At 39.0% G+C, this 20862-nt stretch overlaps 1 protein-coding gene across 3 annotated transcripts in view; it reads right to left on the bottom strand.

Annotated features, from left to right (window-relative positions):
* GMDS (GDP-mannose 4,6-dehydratase) overlaps nucleotides 1-20862 on the bottom strand; it is a 602981-nt gene that overhangs the window by 274067 nt on the left and 308052 nt on the right. For all 3 annotated transcript variants that reach the window (XM_069493190.1, XM_069493188.1, XM_069493189.1), the window contains exon 7: nucleotides 19724-19851. In XM_069493190.1, coding sequence (XP_069349291.1) covers nucleotides 19724-19851 — 128 coding nt within the window. The remainder of the gene's footprint in view (nucleotides 1-19723; nucleotides 19852-20862) is intronic.

The raw sequence follows: 20862 nt of genomic DNA, 5'->3' as shown, positions 1-20862 counted from the left end.
TCAGAATATACACTTCTTGGTATAAGAAAGCAAACTCCAAATCAACAAAGATCTGGAATCTCACTGCAGTGTTCACAGTGGTAGGGGACAGCTTGGAATGTGACCTGCAACATGGCTCATTTGAGCTGAGATGTGCTGTGAAATGTTGAATGCACACTGGATTTTGAAGACTTAGTATAGAAAAAAGAATATAAACTGTCCTGATAATGTTTCTGTTTTTACATGTTTAAATGAGAATATCTGGGATTTACTGAGCTAAATTAAATATATTATTAAAATTAATATCACCTGTTTCTTTTTACTTTTTTCAGTGTGGTTACTACAAAATTTAAAATTTCATAACATTATATGGCTTGCATGTATACCCTTTAATTGTATTTTTAGTAGATAGTGTTTTCTATAGCATCTTTTGTCCTGGTATGTAAAAAGAAATAGATGTTAGCTTAAACAAGCTCAGAATAATAGATAAAAATGGGGAAAAAAAGATGACACTGCATAAATAATTTGTTTCACTTAGGGCTTTCACAATGTTAAAACATGGAATCATACTTTGTATCACAGAAAAGTATGTTCTGTTAGCGGATATATTTAAAAACAACATAAACTTTATACTAGATGGTAAATAATGCTTATGTGGACAAAGTGTATGCTGGAATCATATTCTCAGATTATGAATCTTAAACTACATAGAACTCTAGCCCCTTAAGTATGAGGATGAGAAAATTAAGATTTGGAATGGTGAAGTGATTTGTTTGTAGCAGGACAAGAATGGGGACCTGAAACAGAGCGGGAAGATGCTGGGCACCATAGCACAAGGCCCTTTTGAGTCAGGGTATACATTCAACCGTCCTTACCACAAAAACCTTCAGTCTGAGAAAAGAGTAGGTACAAATATCCAAGATCCAATGTTCCATTTAGAGATAAATTTCACAAGTATACATATTTTTTAATAAATTCAAGTGACGTGATTAATGGCCTCTAGGAAATATAAGATAGAGGGTTTTCTCTGCATGAGTTAAGCATTAACTTTGAAAACTTGCTATTTAAAAAAAAAAAAATCCCTGACATTGTGCTTTTAAGAAAAATCTCTGGAAAAGGGGCAATTCATTAATTCAACTTATCATAAAAAAAGTTCACTACACTTGCCAAGGTGGTTTGATGTGAGATCTGTTCCTAGGCCTGGACTTCTGCAGTCAGAGATAGACTGAGGGTCTAGTACATTTCTAAAGCAAAGAAAACAGCAATGTGCACCATACATTTGATGTGGGTAACAGACAGGGCCAACCAAGAGTAACGTTTCTAAAAGTAATAAGCTTTCCCTACATACTGATTCATGTAACCAGAGCTAGGGAAACTCTCTCCAGGGACATGCTAATGTCTCCCAAAAAAGAGCAGTCAGAAAGTTCAGCTGTTCTATCTTTGGACCATTAATACTGGATGTTGAGTCAGGCTATATCCCAAAACACCTACAACTGAAAAGTAATTCTTCTCAAATGAAAACTGGCATATTAAGTGTACCCTCTGGGTTTGGGGAATGTTTCCCATCCCCAAATAAATTTTTAAGCACAAAGAGACAGTTAGAAATGGCCACTGTGCTGATAACCATGTTTTACTCAGTAATCTGTCAAATAGGAAAAAAATGGCAGAAAAAACAGACTTTTATATTTTAATTTCCTTGTGCCTGTTCTTTCCTCCATTTGAAAAAAAAACCCATGGAATTTGTCAAAAGAATGAACAGTAATCATGAGAGTATGGTATGCCTTCCATGTTGCACTGGCTCGTTTTCAAGGGAAAAGAATTATAGCAGAGAGAGGATGTTGCCACACACATATAATAATGGCATTAACCATTCTGACTTGCAACATAAATTGAACCACTGAAGGATTTAAATGTTCCTCATTAACTTTTATTAGCCTCAATTTTTAACTTTTTTCCTTCCTCTTAAAATTAAAAATGAGCATTCCCTTCAAATTTGCACACCTTCAAGCAGCATTCAGACTAAGCAAGTTCTTCGAGGGATCACAAACTAGTCCACAGGGGGAAAAACACCTCAAAAAAAAATTGAATCTTCTGGTACAGAGTTTCTTTCAAAGTCTCTAAACCCTTCATAAAAAATAATAGGTCTGAGGCTACTTTTTTAAAACTTTTTCAAACTTAGAAGAATGAAGGATTTCATAATCCTATCATTTTACGATCTATCACTCCTGATCACTAAAATGAAGTGATCTAATCAAAGGATTATGGAGAGGGCTCCAACTTTTTAAGAGTTCTTCCTATGTGGTAGGTACTAGGTTAAGCATGATAGCTACTAAGTTAAGCACTGTACCTTATCTTATGCAGTAAAATCTGAAAGCTTTAAATATAAACACTTATATTAAAATAAAACACAGTCTTATCCAAATGGTAAATGTAACGCCCGCTGGTTGATGAATATGATACCAAAAAAAGAGAGAAGAAAATACTAAGGGGTCTTCCTCTCTCCATAACTTGAATATCTCAGCCACCTGTGGGATATGCACAGACCAGACAAAGAAACAGAGAAAAAGAATGAAACACATACACATATGCAAACAAAACCCTTTTACTGTTTGTTTCTAAAAACAAAGATGTTACAGTAAAAAGTAGCATTTCACAAAATGGAAAATAAGTGTACATTTAGTCAGAAATGTTTCAAAATCTGTAGGAATGTTTATAACATAAAAATACGGACTCTTCACCTTGTACATACACCTCTGTGGAAATATGTCCAGTGACCAGCTTATCGTTTGTGTGAGCACTAAAAGCCCAAAGAATCATAAGTTGCCTTTCAGAATGATACTGACCTTACCTCTGCCATACAAACTATGAACTGAACAGAGTCCTTCCGTTATATAATTTGCTTATTGTTAATTTGACCCTTTATTGTTATTTGATCCTTTAAGGAAACTAGTTAGCTGACCCTTTGAGAAACCCTGAATGTGATTTGCATGTCTTCACCATAATCTCAGTTACTTCCGTTTGCTGCCACACAAATTTAGTAGCCCACTAAAAGACATTTTAGAAGCAAGTTTTCTTCTTCAAAGAACAGAACGGTGTAATTTTTTTAAAAGACTATATTCTAGTTACAGAGAAAAAAAAATAACGCTATGTCAAAGATGACAATAATATGCATTTTTTTCACCTTGGAAACTTTAGACTTGAAAGAAGCCTAGAGTCTAAGTTTTCCATCACTGCAGTTGAACTCTCAGACCACCAGTGTGACACCACCACTCAGAAACCGCAGGGGTGGCCTTGCTCGGATACACATAGAGCTGCTGAGGAACAGGAAACGAAGCCAGATGGTTCTGCTGAGGGAAGCACTATTTTTCTTTATAAAACCAAAAAAGTACTAATAGGTCAAACACAAAAATGCAGATATGGTAAAACGGAAAGCTAACAGGAAGATTTATGTAAATAAGACAAGCTTAATTTTGCATTATGTTCCCATCTACATCAGTGAATGGATGTAAGGGGAAAAAAAAAAAAAAGGAGAAGGAGTAAGTGGATTGTCCCCCAGACCTGAATGGTTTCCGATGGGAACAAGCTACTGACAACGCCACAGGGGCACTGCTGCCACAGCCTGGAAGCCAAGAGCAAGCCTACGATTTGTGTTACAGGGAACGTTGACAAATTATCATTAAAACTTTTTAAAAAGTGAGAATTTAAATACAGAGTCTGAAGTAACTACAGCCTAAAGTCTGGCTTCTCACACACCGGTTTCATGTGCTCACTCACAATCGCACGAAGTCCCGACGCGACACAACACCTGACACGCGCGACCGGGGCTTCTGGGGAGAACCGCATGCTCTGGGTCCCCTCCGTGCCCCGCGCACGCCCCGCGCACTCAGGCGCAGGCGCGCATCCCCCAGAGCAACTGGTTTGGGTGGCAAATCCCGGATACTCCCTTGTCTTGCCCACTGTCCTGCCTTCCTTGAACCTGCCAAGCTCAACACAGGCTGCCTGGCCCGCTTCCAGCAGAGTGGCCGGCACCCCCGCGGCCCTCCCTTCCCTGACACAGGCCTGCGCCCCGCAGAGGCCAGGCCGGAAGGTGTGCAGGATGCTGGGGCTGCCCCTAGAGACCTGGCCCTGGTACCTCTGAGTCACGCGGCGGCCAGCCATCGCCTACCTCGGACTCCCTGCACCCCTGCTCACCGATACTTTCACAAGGGATGGCCGCACTTCACAGCTGAGGGAAAACATCACGGAGCTCATCATCTGACAGCCGCTACAGCGGAAAGGCCAAGAGTGAGGTTAGCTTCTCAACTATCTACTTTGTCTCAAGTTGATTATTAATAGCATCTCTGAACAATGAACTGCTTCACCTGTCAGATGAAGGGGCTGGATGGGACCCTGCGTAATGTTGCTTCAGCTCTTACATTGGATGAATCAACGAGGCCGATCTGGCTTGAGGTCTGTTCACTCTCTTAGGTAGTCATTTAATAAACACGCACTGGGCACCCATGTTCAAGGCACCTAGAGGGGCACAGGGGGCCACAAAAGAGGGTCAGCCAGAGGGCCCTGGAAGGGATGTGACGGAACTGTCAGGCCCTTGGGAAATGGCCAATCCTTCAGTTAAGCAGCAGGCAGAGAAAGGAAAGGATGGTCAAAAGGGGTGAGCCCGAGAAAGGCTTTGCAGGAGGCCACGCAGGGCCGGCCCTGAAGCAGAGCAGAACTTGGAGAAGAGAGCAGCAGGGCAAGGGAGGTCCTGCCCAAAGACAGGGGCCGGGCACAGAGCAGGAATCCAGCCCAAGGAAGCATGGCCGACGTGGGTGGTGGGCGCTGGCACTGCAGAGGAGGAATGACCAAGAATGTCACACTCCAGACACCTGCCTTTATTCTGCAGTGAGACACTGATGGTTTTTAGGGAGAAATAATATCATGGTATCTACATTCCAGAAAGGTGATTCTGGCAGCAGTGTGGGTGGCACAGAGAACAAAGTGCACAGCAGGGGAGGACTCAGCAAGGATCTGCCTAATACAGAGTAAAGGTGCAGAGCAAAGGACCAGGCCGGACCTGAGGCAAACTCGGGGATCTGATCTGCTGCACAGCAGTCTGTTCCTGAGGGGAAGTGTGACAACAGCACCTGTCTCCCTGGACTGTGAAAGTAGGCGTGGAAAAGTGCCAAGTGGTTTATGCTTTGTTAGTACTCAATAAGGTCTTAAACTTGAAAATAAAAGCTAAATGGATATTTTACTTAATGGTGTTTCAGATTCAGCAAAGTCTTTTTCTTTGAAACAACAACTGACAATCAGAGATATTCCTAAATGAAGGGCCCTCTTGGGAGGTGTCTTCGTTAATCAGGCATACTCCGCCCAGCTACCTCTCATCCAGGCTTCCCAGGTGCAAGATCTTGGCACAACTGGTGGTATAAAAACTGTCATTAAGTATGTTTTAATACCAAATTACGGTTTTATGTAGCTTAACTCTTCATTATCATGTTTTGGCTGTTCCACTCTCCATGGACAACATGGCAGTAAAAGGCTGCCCACACAGTGACCAGTGCCAGAGAGACACAAAGGCACAGCTGAAGCCAAAGGGGCAAACCACCAGCAGCCCACCCTGCGTTACGGGGCCTTCGTGTGCAAAGCCTGAGGGTTCATACTTAAGGTGCAGTCAGCCCCATTACAGAGGCTCTGAAGTGAGAGTTTTTGATGCCTTCCTGCCCTTCCACCCACCATCTGGGAAAGAAGGAGTGAAGAGGAGGGGGGCTGGAGAGAGGGAGAGAGGCAGCAATGGAGGGAGGGACAGAGGGGGAGGAGGACAGAAAGTAAATCAGTCAGGGTACAGTGAGGAGCTAGGAGAGATCCTACTGAAATGCTTAATTAAACCAAAGCAATTTCTTTGAGCCCCACTAGACTTCTAACATCCGAGAGCCCAACACCACGCGCAATTAAACAAGCAAACCAGTAATTCATTAGGGATAATTTTAATAGATGACTCATTTGGCCCAGCCAGTCAATGATGCTTAGGTTTCCCAAAGGCCCTGGCAGATAGTTAACAATGAAGCTTTCAGCTGCCACTGACAAAAGGCAATGGAATTTAAACCACCTAGGCCACTTCTTCAAGTTTCTTTCTTCAGTTTTTTTTGAAGATAAGGATCAAATGAAATGATTTCTGTTAAACTTGTATTTCCTGTACAGAGTTGATATCTTCTTCAAATTATATGATTGTACAACCATTAAATTAATACTTACTGCACAGGAAGTCTCCTATTTAGAATACAGGGCCTGGCCTTTTAACTTTTGGCTCCTCAACTGTTTTAGTTTTTTTTCTCACACCAGAGTTATTTCACAGGATGATCAGAGATCTTAGAAGGCCAGTAGTAAAAATGCTAGTTTATTCATAATTCCTAGTGAGAGGTATACATTCATTAGATGGTCAACATTTGAAGTTACTGAAAAAATGGCTTTAAAATCTCATAAGAATGGCTGAATATACCAAAAATATCCCAGAAACATAGTGTGTATCACATTAAGGCAATTCATTGAAGAGCTGGTGGGCAGGCTGGCCCCCACCGCTTGGTGCCAGGCAAGGACCTCAGACAGGGTTTCTCCTTTCAAAGCCAGCCTTTTCCTAGGAAAACTACAAATAATAACTCCTGCTCTCTTAACCATGGTCAGAGCTTTGCTGGGAGAATCAAATCCAAAAATGTAAATGATAAAGCACTACACAAATACAAGAGGACAACCTTTTGGGCTTTAAAAAAAGGTCTGGTGAAAGCTCTTTGTATTTTGTTTTCAAACTTGAAATTTAAGACCCAGTGAAAATCAGCCAGTAATTCTTGACCTAAAGGAGATACTGTAAGAAAAAACACATAAAACCACGCAGCCCTTGGGATCCTGATTTTTGCCCTTGCCTGGTAAGGAGGTAGGTACAACTGCACTACTACCTCGGAGTAAAATCTACACCATGTGGACATGGAGACAGAATGGCCCAAGAGGCAGGAGGCCACAGTCACCTTCCTGGAATGCAACCTGTCCCCTCCAGCACAGGTTCCCACACACCATCACTCTGCTTTGTGAGTCAGAAGCTGGAGGATGGACCTGGGAATAGGAAAATGTCCTCTGAGCAAGTGAGCGATGTATGACTAGGGAGGAAATGAAATCGCACCCATAAAGAACTGAAAATGGTACTGCAGAATGCTTCTCTTTTCTTCTTACTGCAGTTTGCACAGATTTTTCTATATCTACTGTCAAATAACTCTTTATAAGAATCTTTAAATAAAATTTTACATGTATTTAAAAACAAAGTCCCATTATTAGAACGTGACCTCCTTCTAATTTGTGTATGTTGGTGGAGGGTATGGGCTGGGAGGCAGGTTAGGAAAGGAAGAGGGAAGGAATGGAAGAATCTGAAGGTTTTCCATGACAACAGAATCTGCAATGGTAATCCGGCTCCATTTAGAAGAATCCTCTAACAAATGAGACTCTTGAAAATTGGGAGGAAATAGAGTGATGCTCAGACAAATAAAAAGGTTTCTAAATGAGTGGATGTCAGTGTCATCAGGTACTCCCAGGGATGCTTGGTCTTGGAAACTACTTTGTGATTTTTAAATTTTGATTTGTAAACGAGGGCCAGTGTATCATTCTTTCTATTTTTCTATGTGCTCAGATATCCTTCTTTTAAAAATAGGAATAAGGTCTAATAACAGTAGAATGTAGAGACAATTGGGAAACTTGCCACTGTATATGTAAAAGGAATAAAACACTGCGTATGTATATGAAATATACATATTTCATTTTTATAAATTTCATAAAGAAATGATTGGATAGGGAGATTCAATTCAAGTATTTAATAAGCATCTGTTATGTACCAGGCATACTGGGAGGTACAATTAAAGATTAAGACAATTAACATTTTCTTCTAGAATTCTTAAGTTTTCATGCCTTAGGTTTAAGTCTGTTATCCATCGTGAGTTGATTTTTGTGAGAGGTGAGAGGTGGGGATCCAGTTTCAATCTTCTGCATGTGGTTATCCAGTTTTCCCAGCACCACTTATTGAATAGAAATTCTTCTCCCCAGTGTATATTTTTGTCTGCTTTGTCAAAGATTAGATGACAATATGAGGATGGTTTCATATCCAGGTTCTCAGTCCTGTTCCAAAGGTCTACATCTCTGTGCTTGTGCCAGTACCATGCTATTTTGGTTACTATGGCCTTGTAAAGCTTGAAGTCTGGTAGACTGATGCCTCCCAATTTGTCCTTTTTGCTTAAGATTGCTTTGGCTATACGAGGTCTTCTCTGGTTCCATATGAAGCATAGAATTATTTTTTCTAGACTTGCAAAGAATGATGATAGTATTTTGATAGGGATTGCATTCATTCTGTAGATCACTTTGGGCAGTAAAGACATTTCAACAATATTGATTCTGCCAATCCGTGAGCATCGTAGGGGTTTACATCTTCTACAATTTCCTTTTGCAGTGTTTTGTAGTTCTCCCTATATAGGTCTCTCACCTCTTTTGTTAAATATATTCCTAAATATTTAATTTTCTTTGATACTATTATGAACGGTGTTGCATGTTTGATTTGATTTTCAGCTTGAGTGGTATTGGCGTATATGAATGCCACTGATTTGTATGCATTGATTTGTATCCTGAGACTTTACTGAATTCATTTATCAGTTCCAGGAGTCTCTTGGTTGAATCCTTGAGATTTCCTAGATACAGTATCATATCGCCGGCAAATAGTGAGAGTTTGTTCTCTTCTGGCCCCATTTGGACACCCTTAACTCCCCTCTCTTGTCTGATGGCTCTGGCAAGGACTTCCAGCACTATGTTGAATAGAAGTGGAAATAGTGGGCAACCTTGTCTGGTTCCAGTCCTAAGTGGGAATGGTTTTAATTTTCCCCCGTTCAGTACGATATTGGCTATGGGTTTATCATATATAGCTTTAATAATTTTAATGTATGATTCATCTATGCCTATTTTGTTAAGAGTTTTTATCATAAAAGTGTGCTTGATTTTGTCAAACCTAAGATGTGAAACCTTAAGAATTCTAGAAGAAAATGTTGAGAAAACTTTTATAGACATTAGCCTAGGTAAAGAATCTATGAATAAGACCCCCAAAACAATCATAGCAGCAACAAAAACAAATAAATGGGACTTGATCAAATTAAAAAGTTTCTGCACAGCCATGGAAACTATCATTAGAGCGAATAGACAACTTACAGAATGGGAGAAAATATTTGCATGGTACACATCTGATAAAGGGCTGATAACAAGAATCTACATAGAACTTAAGAAAATTAACCAGAAAAACATTACCCTCGTCAAAATGTGGGCAAAGGACATGAACTGAAACTTTTCAAAAGAAGACAGAATAATTGCCAGCAAACATATAAAAAAGAAATCGACATCTTTAATCATCAGGGAAATGCAAATCAAACCCACAAGGAGATATCACTTATCTTCAGTGAGAATGGCCTTTATCAAAAAGTCTCAAACAGGCCTGGCGCAGTGGCTCACACCTATAATTCTAGCACTCTGGGAGGCCGAGGTGGGAGGATTGTTTGAGATCAGGAGTTCGAGACCAGTCTGAGCAAGAACGAGACCTCGTCTCTACTAAAAATAGAAAGAAATTATATGGACAGCTAAAAATATACATAGAAAAATTAGCCAGGCATGGTGGCACATGCCTGTAGTCCCAGCTACTTGGGAGGCTGAGGCAGGAGGATTGCTTGAGCCCAGGAGTTTGAGGTTGCTGTGAGCTAGGCTGATGCCATGGCACTCTAGCCCAGGCAACAGAGTAAGACTCTGTCTCCAAAAAAAAAAAAAGTCTCAAACAACAAATGCTGGCATGGATGTGGAGAGATAGGAACACTCTTACACTGCTGGTGGGACTGCAAGTTAGTACAACCCCTGTGGAAAAGAATTTGGAGATACCTCAAAGAACTAAAAATAGTACTACCATTTGATCCAGCAATCCCACTACTAGGCATGTACCCAAAGGAAAAAAAGACATTCTATAAAAAATACATCTGCACTTGAATGTTTATGGCAGCACAATTCACAATTGCAAAGATGTGGAATCAACCCGCGTGCCCATCAATACATGAATGGATTAATAAAATGTGGGGTATGTACACCATGGAGTTCTACTCAGCCACAAAAAATAGTGGTGATCTAGCACCTCTTATATTATCCTGGATAGAGCTGAAGCCCATTCTACTACGTGAAGTATCCCAAGAATGGGGGAAAAAAGCACCACATGTATTTCTCGTCAAATTGGAACTAACTGTTCAACACCTACGTGCTCAGATGGAAGGAACATTCATCGGGTACCGGGTGGGTGGTAGGCGGGTAGTGGGGATGAGTAAACTCACAACTAATGAGCGTGGAGCGCACTGTATGGGTGGAAGGGCATGCTTGTAGTTCTGACTTATATGTAACCAAAATGTTTGTACCTGCATAATATTCTGAAATTTAAAAAAAAAAAAAAAAAAGAGAATTAAAATCCAGGTCCTGTCTACGGAGATAGAGACCAACACAAAGTCCTATCCTCTGGTGGTGGGTGACTGACTTTATATCCTCAGAGGTCTCACTCACTTCCCTACAGAGAGAAGCCCAACCATTCTCTCTACAATATGAGAAAAAACAGCAAAAGTTATCTCAAGTATATTACATAACTCTAAGAGATACTTGGGGAAGGTATCCTAAATTTGATTTCTTTGAGAACTTACTAATAATTTCCAATTAAGACTTAAACCAGCAATGCAAAGACAATTTCTCAAAGGATTTCTCAATTTTGCCTTTAGGTAATTCTGCTTCTGTTAAACTGTACATGTGAATTAACTGGGTTTACTAGACATCCGATTCTTTTTCTTTTCTAAAAGGAAAAGGAGACCTTCACTTAATTGTACCTCAAATTCATCTGTTTGAGGAATATTTGGCTTGCAAGTATAATACAGCCACAGTTTTGGAAGCAACTTTAATAAGCCAAAAGTAGTTTGGAAATTTCATACTAAGAGGGCAGTGGTTTTTGAATATTCTTTAACTTCAATAAGGCATAGAGTCGGAGGGCATGGAACAAACCCATTAGCCTATTTTTAAGTTATTTCACTAGCAAATTAAAGTGTCAAACATCTTATACCTGCAAAATATCTATTCCATTTCCTATAATTTCTACTCCATGTTTCCTAGTCTCACCCTTGCTGCCCTAGGCCATCAAACAATGAGCTCGACAGAAACGACAACGTCAATTGCAGAGATTTCAGAATCAAATTGGCTCTACAAAGCCATGAATTATCCCAGCTTTACTGAAGTAAACAGGAAGAAAAAGAAGGAACAGATCTTAAAAATGCAAATAACTGAACATTCACAGGAGGGATCAAACTTTTTTTCTTAGGAAAAAAGGATAGAGAGAATCTTTGTGGCTTCATTGCTTTGATTCCTTCCCAGAGCACAAGCAAACAAGATGTTTTCTAGCGTGGAGTAAACGGGGAGAAAATGAAATGGGTGGGTTCCTTTTTTAAGGAACATTCAACTTGGAGAAGGTTTTTTGTTTTGTGGCTTTGGATGAAAAAGCAAAATGCACACGTTTGTATCAGAGAGACCCCCTGAGGCTGAGCCTGTGAACCTGGAGCCTGGGCATGGGCACGCATATGATCCAGAGAGGGAAGGAGAGGAGCCCCTAGGCCACTCCTGGGGCTCTGAGAGGAGGAAACCTGCAATTTTAGTAAACGATGTCCAGTAACAAAGGTATTGATAAGTAGGATAAAGCCAAATAGTATTTCAGAATGCATTTCTTTGACTTTTAGCTTGTTATGTGTGTGTGTGGCGATGTGTGTTTGAGAGAGAGATTTATGGTGTTAGCGTGCATAAAGCACATAAAATAAGAAAAAGACTGCTCTGATTGCAAATACCTTTTGCCCTTTCCAGAGTACAGCAGCATAAAAATGAAGCATTGCATATTAAAGAGCTATACCTTCTACAACCAAAATCATCACTAAATTTAGTTGATATCATATTTTGTAAGAGGCAATTACATCTACATGACATGAATAGTCTTGTTATTAAAATTACATAGTCAGTTTTCCTTTGTGGGTGGAAGTTGTCATGAAGTGGGAAACACCAATGAAGGAAGAGACAGCGGAGGAGGAGGGCAGGGACAGAGGAGGGGGGCAGGGACAGAATGACCTGGCTAGCCGGGAGGAGCAAGGGCAGACCTGGCTGGGTGGGTGGAGAAAGCTTAAGAAGTCTCACGTATTTGGTGAACATAAAAGTGAGTGTGAAAAGAAACTTCTTATACTGTTTTCCTAGGACGTTTGTTCTCAGGATGAGCCCCACGGTTTTCTTAGGTACAAAGGGTCACTTCATGATCCACAATGGTATGATGACACTTCACATCAATGGGAGTAACTAAAGGGTGGAGTGTAAGCTTCCACCTTAATATGGTTAATTGCTACCCATTAGAACATAAATGGCATTTATACAAAGTTTCATAATCCATGTCCACAGGCATTGTGCCGACTCAATTCTACATGCATTTTCATCTTCTCCCTCTCTCTCTCTCTCTCTCTCTACCCCCACCCCCCACACACGCCAAGAACCGATTTCCTAATTTAATGTCATAACTTCAATTTTGTATGTTTAAAATCAAACTGAAAATGTGATCTAAAAATGCGCCAACTCTCATGTTTCTAAGTTATCTGTGGACAAAAAGTTGATGAATAATCCATCCTAGAAACATGGATGGTATAGGCATCTTTCTTTAAGAAAACAATTTAAACAGGGAACACGGTTTCTGATCTGGGAGCATGGTCACTCCTGTGGTATCACTTCAACCAAGCAAGACCTGGCCAGATAAAATAGGCAACTCTGACCTTCTGCATTTTTCTTAGCTGACTTTATGTAATACACGGAAAACTTGAAAGTCTTCTGCAAAACATTTAAAGCACAACCATAGATGACCGAATGAAGATAAATGGGGGAAATGGCAAGTTGAATTTGTTATGTAGAGTTTTCTACAGCCAGACCAAGGAAATGGGATTTTTCTTCACTTCAGTATAAATACTACACTCTTTTGGAACAGGAATAGTTGGACAGTCTAAACATTTTAGGTTTCAAAGATGTAGGAAACTGTTACAAGCTTTTCTTTTCCTACAAATAAGACTGTTCTTTCCTTTTTCTTTATTAGGTTAGTCCCTTGAGTTGCCTTTCTATAAATGTTTGGTTTATTGGAAACAACACAGAAACCATGTTCTTCTAAACACAAATAAAGGAGTAACTACTCAGTTATTTTTATTTTTTTTTCTTGGAATATTTTTAAAAGACTACATAAAATGGCCCCCCAGAAGGGTAGAAGACATTTCCCTGCAGTGGAAAACACTGTGAATACCTCACCAGTCAATATAAAAAAATCAGTGAGTGCTACAACACATTCAATAAGCAAGCCACTGACATATTTTCCTCCCAAGCAAGAACACTGTAGGCTCCTAAGTAAGACAATGGGATTAGACTTGGGGAGTGAGGAGAAATCCTATTACTGACCTTATTCCCCAACTAGCAGTCAACTGACAGATTCTACTAGAGTAGGCTTTCTAGGAAACTCTCCATGCCTTCCTCTGTACCACGAGAGTGGGAGTGACACTGTTAAGACCGAGAGCTCTCAACAGAGCCTTGGTTTGTCTGGCCCCCTGTCACTTTATGAGATAAATATAACCTCACCTTCTCTTTTTGTTAAGTAAAGCCTTACTAAAGAATTGATTCTGGAACCATGAGCACTTTAGATAACTGAAACAGAAAGATCCTACTTTTATATGCTACTCTCTCTCCTGCATATAAACAAAAACACTTCGTTGATGGTGATGTTGCAACACGCACATTTCCCTTAAATAAGATCTCAGAAAGTTTAAACAACACCTCTTCCTTCCAGATTTGCGTAAAACAGGACGCAAAATGCTAGCAGCAAATGGACAGATGAGAAAGGAAGGATTAGGAAACCGTGGTCAATTCTCCCAGCTCCGTCTGCCACCCTTGCCAAACCCGCCAGAGGCTTCCCGCTTCTCCATGTCTCTGCATGTGTGTGTGGCGGGGGGTGCAGGGGTGGAGATCTAACTCCTTATTTTCCCCAAACACACCCTTTGCATCTTTGCCTGACACGGCCAATATCATGGCTTTAGGGAGATCTGACAACTGTCAGCCAGACCCTTGTCTTTCAGATGTTTCTCTTCCCCTTGGACCATAAAAAGCAGGAAGAGAAAAGGGAGAGAAGCTTAATTTTCTGTCTCCCTGGAGGCAGAATGTTACCCAGATCTTCCTGCTAACATCCACACTCCTCTCATATTGACATAAATCAGTGGGTATGAGCATGGTGCAGGTGCTGGGCCTCGGCTGGGGTTCTTGCTTCATTCACCTTTCCTGGCCATGGCTTTGAGCAAATATGTAACTGAAACTCTCTAATCCTCAGGCCCTTCACCAATAAAATCAGGTTGTACAATCTATCTTTCAGGATTTTTGTGCCTTTTATATAAGATAGTGTATATAAAGTCCTTAAAAGTTTCTGGCAGGAAATAAGCACCTAACATTCAGCAAGTATTATTTCTAAAAGTAGCTTTATTGTTATTCAGTCTGTCTTTGTTATCCAAAAAAATGTGGGAGAATACGATGTTAAACTCAGATGAACTTCCAAGCCCGCCCCTAATGATGTGCATGTCCCTGGATTGCCTGGGGAACTCTTCAGGAGCATTTGTGGGGTCAGCTCTTGCCAGGAGAACCTCTTGCCGCCTTAGGAACGGCTTTTGCTGAGTCCTGGCAAGAGTTTAGATTTAATGTCTCTTGACTACCTGTGTCTCACAGGAAGAGCAAGGGACCTTTCTGTAAGTGGTAAAATCTTAAAGGTACTTCTGGCCAGCCTCTACCAATTAACTTATCTCTCAATATTTTCTGGTTATAATTGTGTTCCAGATACTTTTATCAAAGTGGGACCACAGCAGGACCTTGTAAACCAGACTGTTACCGCAAATTTTATTTAAGCAGATGGCACCACTTTCCAACTCTTTATTGCTAGATGTTAATACTAATTTTTCATTCAAAGAATTCCAAGGCCAAATAAGTTTGGGAAACCCTATATCAATCTTATCTGGCTATAGCATACATTCACATATCTCATATTTTGGCAAGTCAGTCCCGTGATAAAGAAATCTACTTAACTTTGTGCAATATAGCATTTTCCAGGATCATGTGTCTTTCAACAATGCTTAGAAGACTGTTGTTTATAGCAACTGGAACCGTGACCATGGCAGGTGCTCGACAGAATATACATTGAATGAACAATGTCACCCTGAGAAGTTAGAGGTTCTCTCCTTTGCTGTTTTCAGCCACCACTGCTACAATACCGACTGTTCAAGTTTGCTTGACTCTGGCATGTGTGCCCCCAATGTGTTCTCATCAACACCAGGAGTTGCTTCAGTGTATATGGAGGGAAGCAGCCATGCAAACAGGTGGTGGAGGGACCAGGAAAATATTTAAGAAGAAAATATTTTAAAAGATTGAATTGCTATCTATCTATATCCCATAAGAAATGCAAATGATTGATAACTTATGTTTGTGTAAACTGAGTATTTACAGCTGTGAGTCATTTGCACCATAGCAATTGTTTAACTAGTACTTATTTTTCAAAATGCAACAATAATTGTAGATGTTAATTATAGAATTTGGGTGGTGGGTATTCATGGTAAAATTTATTCAATTATTCTGTATGTTTAAAAATGTTTGTAATAAAACATTGGAAAAGATCTGATTATGACTTGTTTATTCTGAAGTACAAGATAATTTAATATAGTTTTTATATATTTTTTTCATTTCAAGTTGAAATACTTTTTACCAATTTAAATAACTTAAAGCATTTTGATCTAGGAAGAAAGACTGTAAATGGATGTTAATGAATCAGAATCAACAACAGGAAATAACTTGGTGTAAATTATTGCAAAAATGTTTACAAGACAGAGGTAAACTCTAATCATATACGTATAGCACATTAATACTATTTGTTTACAGTGCTGTTATTATGTCCTTTCCACAGGTGGGTAAACTGAGGTATAGCGACTTGTCTAAGGGTCAGGAGCAGTTCCCTGGCACAGCCAGGATGGCCTGCACCCCACCTCACAGCACAAGGAGAAAATGCTGTCTGCTCTTCATTAGGGAAATTCATCTAAAAGTAAAAAGTATAAGTACCTTAATCTAAAGATTCACCAATATTTCTGTGTACAAATCAGAAGGATTATATTTAATACAATTAATACATGTATAAATGAGACGTCGTTATGGCTTGTTTGATCCATATTTGCAAACATCTTTATTCTAAAGCTGCTTACAGTGTCAGGATACATATGTTTTAAATAAACAATGCTTCTCTTTTTTCATTTTTATGACCTTGACTTTAATTTTGGCAACAAATTTACTTTTAGTCATAAATCTCTGAAGTAACCTTATTTTAATACATTTAAAATTGCAAGGAATGATAATTATTTCTTAAAATGGAGAGTAGCAAATTATAAATTCTTACTTAATAATGGTACCTTTTCAGAAATCAGGAAATTCAGAGTTCTTTCAGAACACATAAATGAGACCTATAAAATGCTTCTTACATCATCAACATATTAGAACCCCAGGAGAATCCTTAATACACAAAACCCACTTACTTGTATTGTAGAGCAAATCAAGTCTTGGATGCCAAGAAGAATGACTTAACTGTCTACATGTCTCTCTATGGAACCTGACAATTTCACATTTCTATTAAAAAGCTACAGCGTCTTTACTCTTGTGTGGAATTTTGGCTTCTGGGCACACTGTACTGACATCATCTTGTCAAGCAATAGTAAAAATGACTTAATTTGGGATGACCTTTTTGAAGTATTTGAGCCAAAATGTTTGTAAAATATTTTTATTTTATATGAATTCAAATGTGGGCCCTTTGTGCCAAGATTTGGACTACACCCTGCAGCAGTGCTAGCCTGGGCATTTGAGAAGTGAGAGGGCAGGCTTTCTTTCAGATCCACTGGTTCACAAAAGACTTTCTCATTACTTAACAGTCTCATTCTTTTTGTTAGATTTTTTTGGGTCTATTTTTAAAATGTCATTCTTCCCACCCCCATTGCAAAGGTTTATTTTCAATATATGGAAAATATAGACAGCATAAAGAAGAAAATAAACATAACCAGTGACAAAAATCTATCAACATTTTGGTATAGTATTACTCTACAATCAAAATCTATTTGATTTCTGAATTCCAACACGAACTTCTTTTTCACCTAAGTGCAAAAAAAAAAGAATGAAACTTAATCTATTTGGTTCTTGAATCTGAGAAGACTTTGGATAGAGGAGTACCTATATAGCTTACTATATAGCTCTAAGTATATGCTAAAAGGCCATATAACAAAATGATATTTCTGAAAAAACAACGTATTTATTTTCACAAAACTTGCCTCATATTTTTCGGTAGGAAGGGCTATTAGGTTAGACAAAAGAAAGTTTCAGCTTTTCCTGCCAACATTTCCTTTCTCTTATTCTCTTATAATTTCTACAAGGGAGGACCTATATATTTTTTGATGTAATATTGTTAAAATATACCAAAAGACTGCCGCCATCAAATTTGCTTCTTTGTAATTATAGGTTAGAAGAACATATGTAAAAGATCTAAATGTTGCACTGCTCAAAATTTAAAATCAGGACTTTTCTGTCCATAATATAAAACAGTATTAGATGTTCAAGTACACATACATTTTTAATTGTTATAAACAAACATAAAATCACAAGTGAAGCTAACCCCTCTATGAGCAAGAGAATTTATTTGCTTTCTTTTCTAAATGTTCAAGTTTCTTTTTGAATCACATGGATGAACAAGGAAGCCAGATCCAAGGAAACAGATCCGGTTTCCCACAGAGGAATTATTCAGGACAGAAATAGTTGTCTGAGCACAGGAAATCTGTGAGCACCTGAACAAGGACAGGCAATACCAGGAAAAAGGACATCACTACCATGCTCATTCATGTTTGGCCACAGAACCAGAATCTATATAGAACTTAAGAAAATTAATAAGACAAAATCAAACAACCCCATTAAAAAGTGGGCAAAGGACATGAACAGAAACTTTGCAAAAGAAGACAGACTAATGGCCAGCAAACATATAAAACAGTGCTCAACATCTCTAATCATCAAGGAAATGCAAATCAAAACCACAATGAGATATCATTTAACTCCAGTGAGAATGGCTTCTATCAAAAAGTTCCAAAACAACAAATGCTAGTGTGGATGCAGAAGAGAGAGGAACACTCTTACACTGCTGGTGGGACTGAAAATTAGTACAACCCCTGTGGAAAGTAATTTGTAGATATCTCAAAGAACTAAAAATAGAAATACCATTTGATCCAGCAATCCCGGTACTAGGCATCTACCCAAAGGAAAAAAAGTCTTTTTATAATAAAGACATCTGCACTCGAATGTTACGGCAGCACAATTCGCAATTGCAAAGATGTGGAAACAACCCAAGTGTCCATCAATACATGAGTGGAGTACTAAAATGTGGTATATGTATACCACGGGATACTATTCAACCATAAAAAACAATGGTGAACTAGTACCTCATATTATCCTGGGTGGAGTTAGAGCCCATTCTTCGAAGTGAAGTTATCGCAAGGATGGAAAAACAAGCACCACATGTATTTGCCATCAAATTGGTACTAACTGATCAGCACTTAGGTGCTCACATGGTAGTAACATTCATCAGGTGTCAGGCAGATGGATGGAAGGTGGAGGATGGGTAAATTCATAACTAATGGGTGTGGAGCACACTGTCTGGGGGATGGGCACGCTTGTAGCTCTGGCTTGGGCGATGCAAAGGCAATATATGTAAACAAAATGTTTGTACCTCCATAATATTTTGAAATTAAAAAAAAGAAAAAGAAATGAAAATTAAAAAAATAAAAACATGCTGATCAGGGCAAAGTAAAATGTAATCAGCTATTTATAAAAATCACACTACTTGTATACATATGTATGTAACCAAAACCAAAACTTAATGCATATAGGAATCCCAAGAATTAAAATCTAAATTTCCCTTTAATTCCATCCATTATTCTGCAATAGTATCATTATTGATACCTGTCTTTCTCTCTCTCTCTGTCTCTAAGGGGCACAGCTCATCAGCGTGCAATGTAACACGCTGAGAAGCATGGGATGCAGTGGCAGAAAACAGGAGTTCCGTAAGAGCATTACTCTGGGTAGAACTTAGTAGAATAACATAAATCTGAAGGACTTGGGTTACATAAATTGAAATTGTGTAGTATTTCTTAAAGATCTGAGAACTAATACTTTTATACCCCCCAAGTTCTTTCACAGTCAGTCATGTGTGTATTAGGGAGGGACAAGGGAAAAGGCGAAATGGGATGAGCGGCAAGAAGCTTTAGGAAGGAGGGAGGGGCACCACTCAAACTTCCTTCCATCTACCATCATCCACAGCACTGAGCAGCACTTTAGTTTTTAAAAAATAAAAGAATATTTGTGAAAGATTTCCTCATCCAAGTAACATTCGGTGTAAGATACATGTGCTCCTAAACCATCAAGCCTTAAATTGAAAGCAGTGTAAGTTTCGACACCTGCATCTGCAAAGGTTTGTGTGCCACCTCTCAGTAGTCCTGCACTGTGGTCCTGGTACTGAAAACATCAACCAACATAGGTATATTAAAGAATGTAATGAGTCAGTTCCTACCTCCACATAGTCCTTGGCATGGCCCCAATCTCTTTTGGCATCCAGGTTTCCCAAACTGAAGCATTCCAGTTGTCCAAGGTAAATCTTAGCTACTGACCGGCTAATTTTTCGAGTAACAAAATTAGCTCCTAAAAAGAGGCAAAAGATGTATTATCAGTGGAGTACATTTGACATTTAATGGTTTGGTAAACCAAACCCAATCTCAGCCTCCGGGCATTTCTTGCCCGCCCGCCTCCCCCCCCCCAGCCCCATTTAAAATAATAACAGAAAAGAAAAAGATCATTAACTATCATTTAGACAAGAAGCTCTAGTTCTAAGTGTCACATCAGCTCTACTTTCATAACAAATACTTTTCTTTGGAGGATGTCTTAACATTCCTAATTTGCTGCTTCAGTATGCAACTCAGGCACTAGGCCAAAGAAAAGTGGTCAGAATGCCAGTTTTTAAACAGAATATTCAAAAGGACTGTATAAAAGGAAATGCCAGAATGGACGACAGACATCTAAGACCACCCTGATTTTTTTTAAGAACACAAACATCATAGATTCCTATTAATAAAACTATTTGGGGCTCATGGGGAGAGGGAGAAAGTAGCTTAGTTCACTGGGTATAACTAGTTAAAGGAAACAAAAAAGGAATTTATTTGAGCTGCCTTTCTCTTAAAATAAGTGGTGATCACTCTTACTTAGAAACCTATATAGCCATCCAAGTAAAAAGCATGACATGGTTCCTAATCAAAAGTTTCTCTTTTGCAATGCTATACTTACTGCAATGCCACCTTCGACATTCATTAAAGTGTTATCTACAGAAATGGGTGTTGAATGTTGTATAAATATTTTGAAATGATTGGATGAGAGGTACCATACACTGAAGAAAGTACAGAAATTGTTTTAATATTTTCTGGTCTTTAATGAAAGCTTCTATCTGCTTTTATAAGATCACAAAATTAAAAGACACTTCTGAGATAGTTTTATCCAAGCCTCTATACCTAGGTAAGGTTATCAAAGAACTCCATTCCATTCCAAATTCTCAAGGCAATATACATATTTGAGCTAGTTAAGAATGGCTTCATGCAGTTTAGATACATTAATATCATAATTTATCATATGTCAATTTATCATTTGGTTCTTTTGCAAAGG

This window comes from Eulemur rufifrons, chromosome 18 (assembly GCF_041146395.1).
Source record: "Eulemur rufifrons isolate Redbay chromosome 18, OSU_ERuf_1, whole genome shotgun sequence".
Taxonomy (NCBI): domain Eukaryota; kingdom Metazoa; phylum Chordata; class Mammalia; order Primates; family Lemuridae; genus Eulemur; species Eulemur rufifrons.
This window is presented reverse-complemented; position numbering and strand designations above follow the sequence as displayed.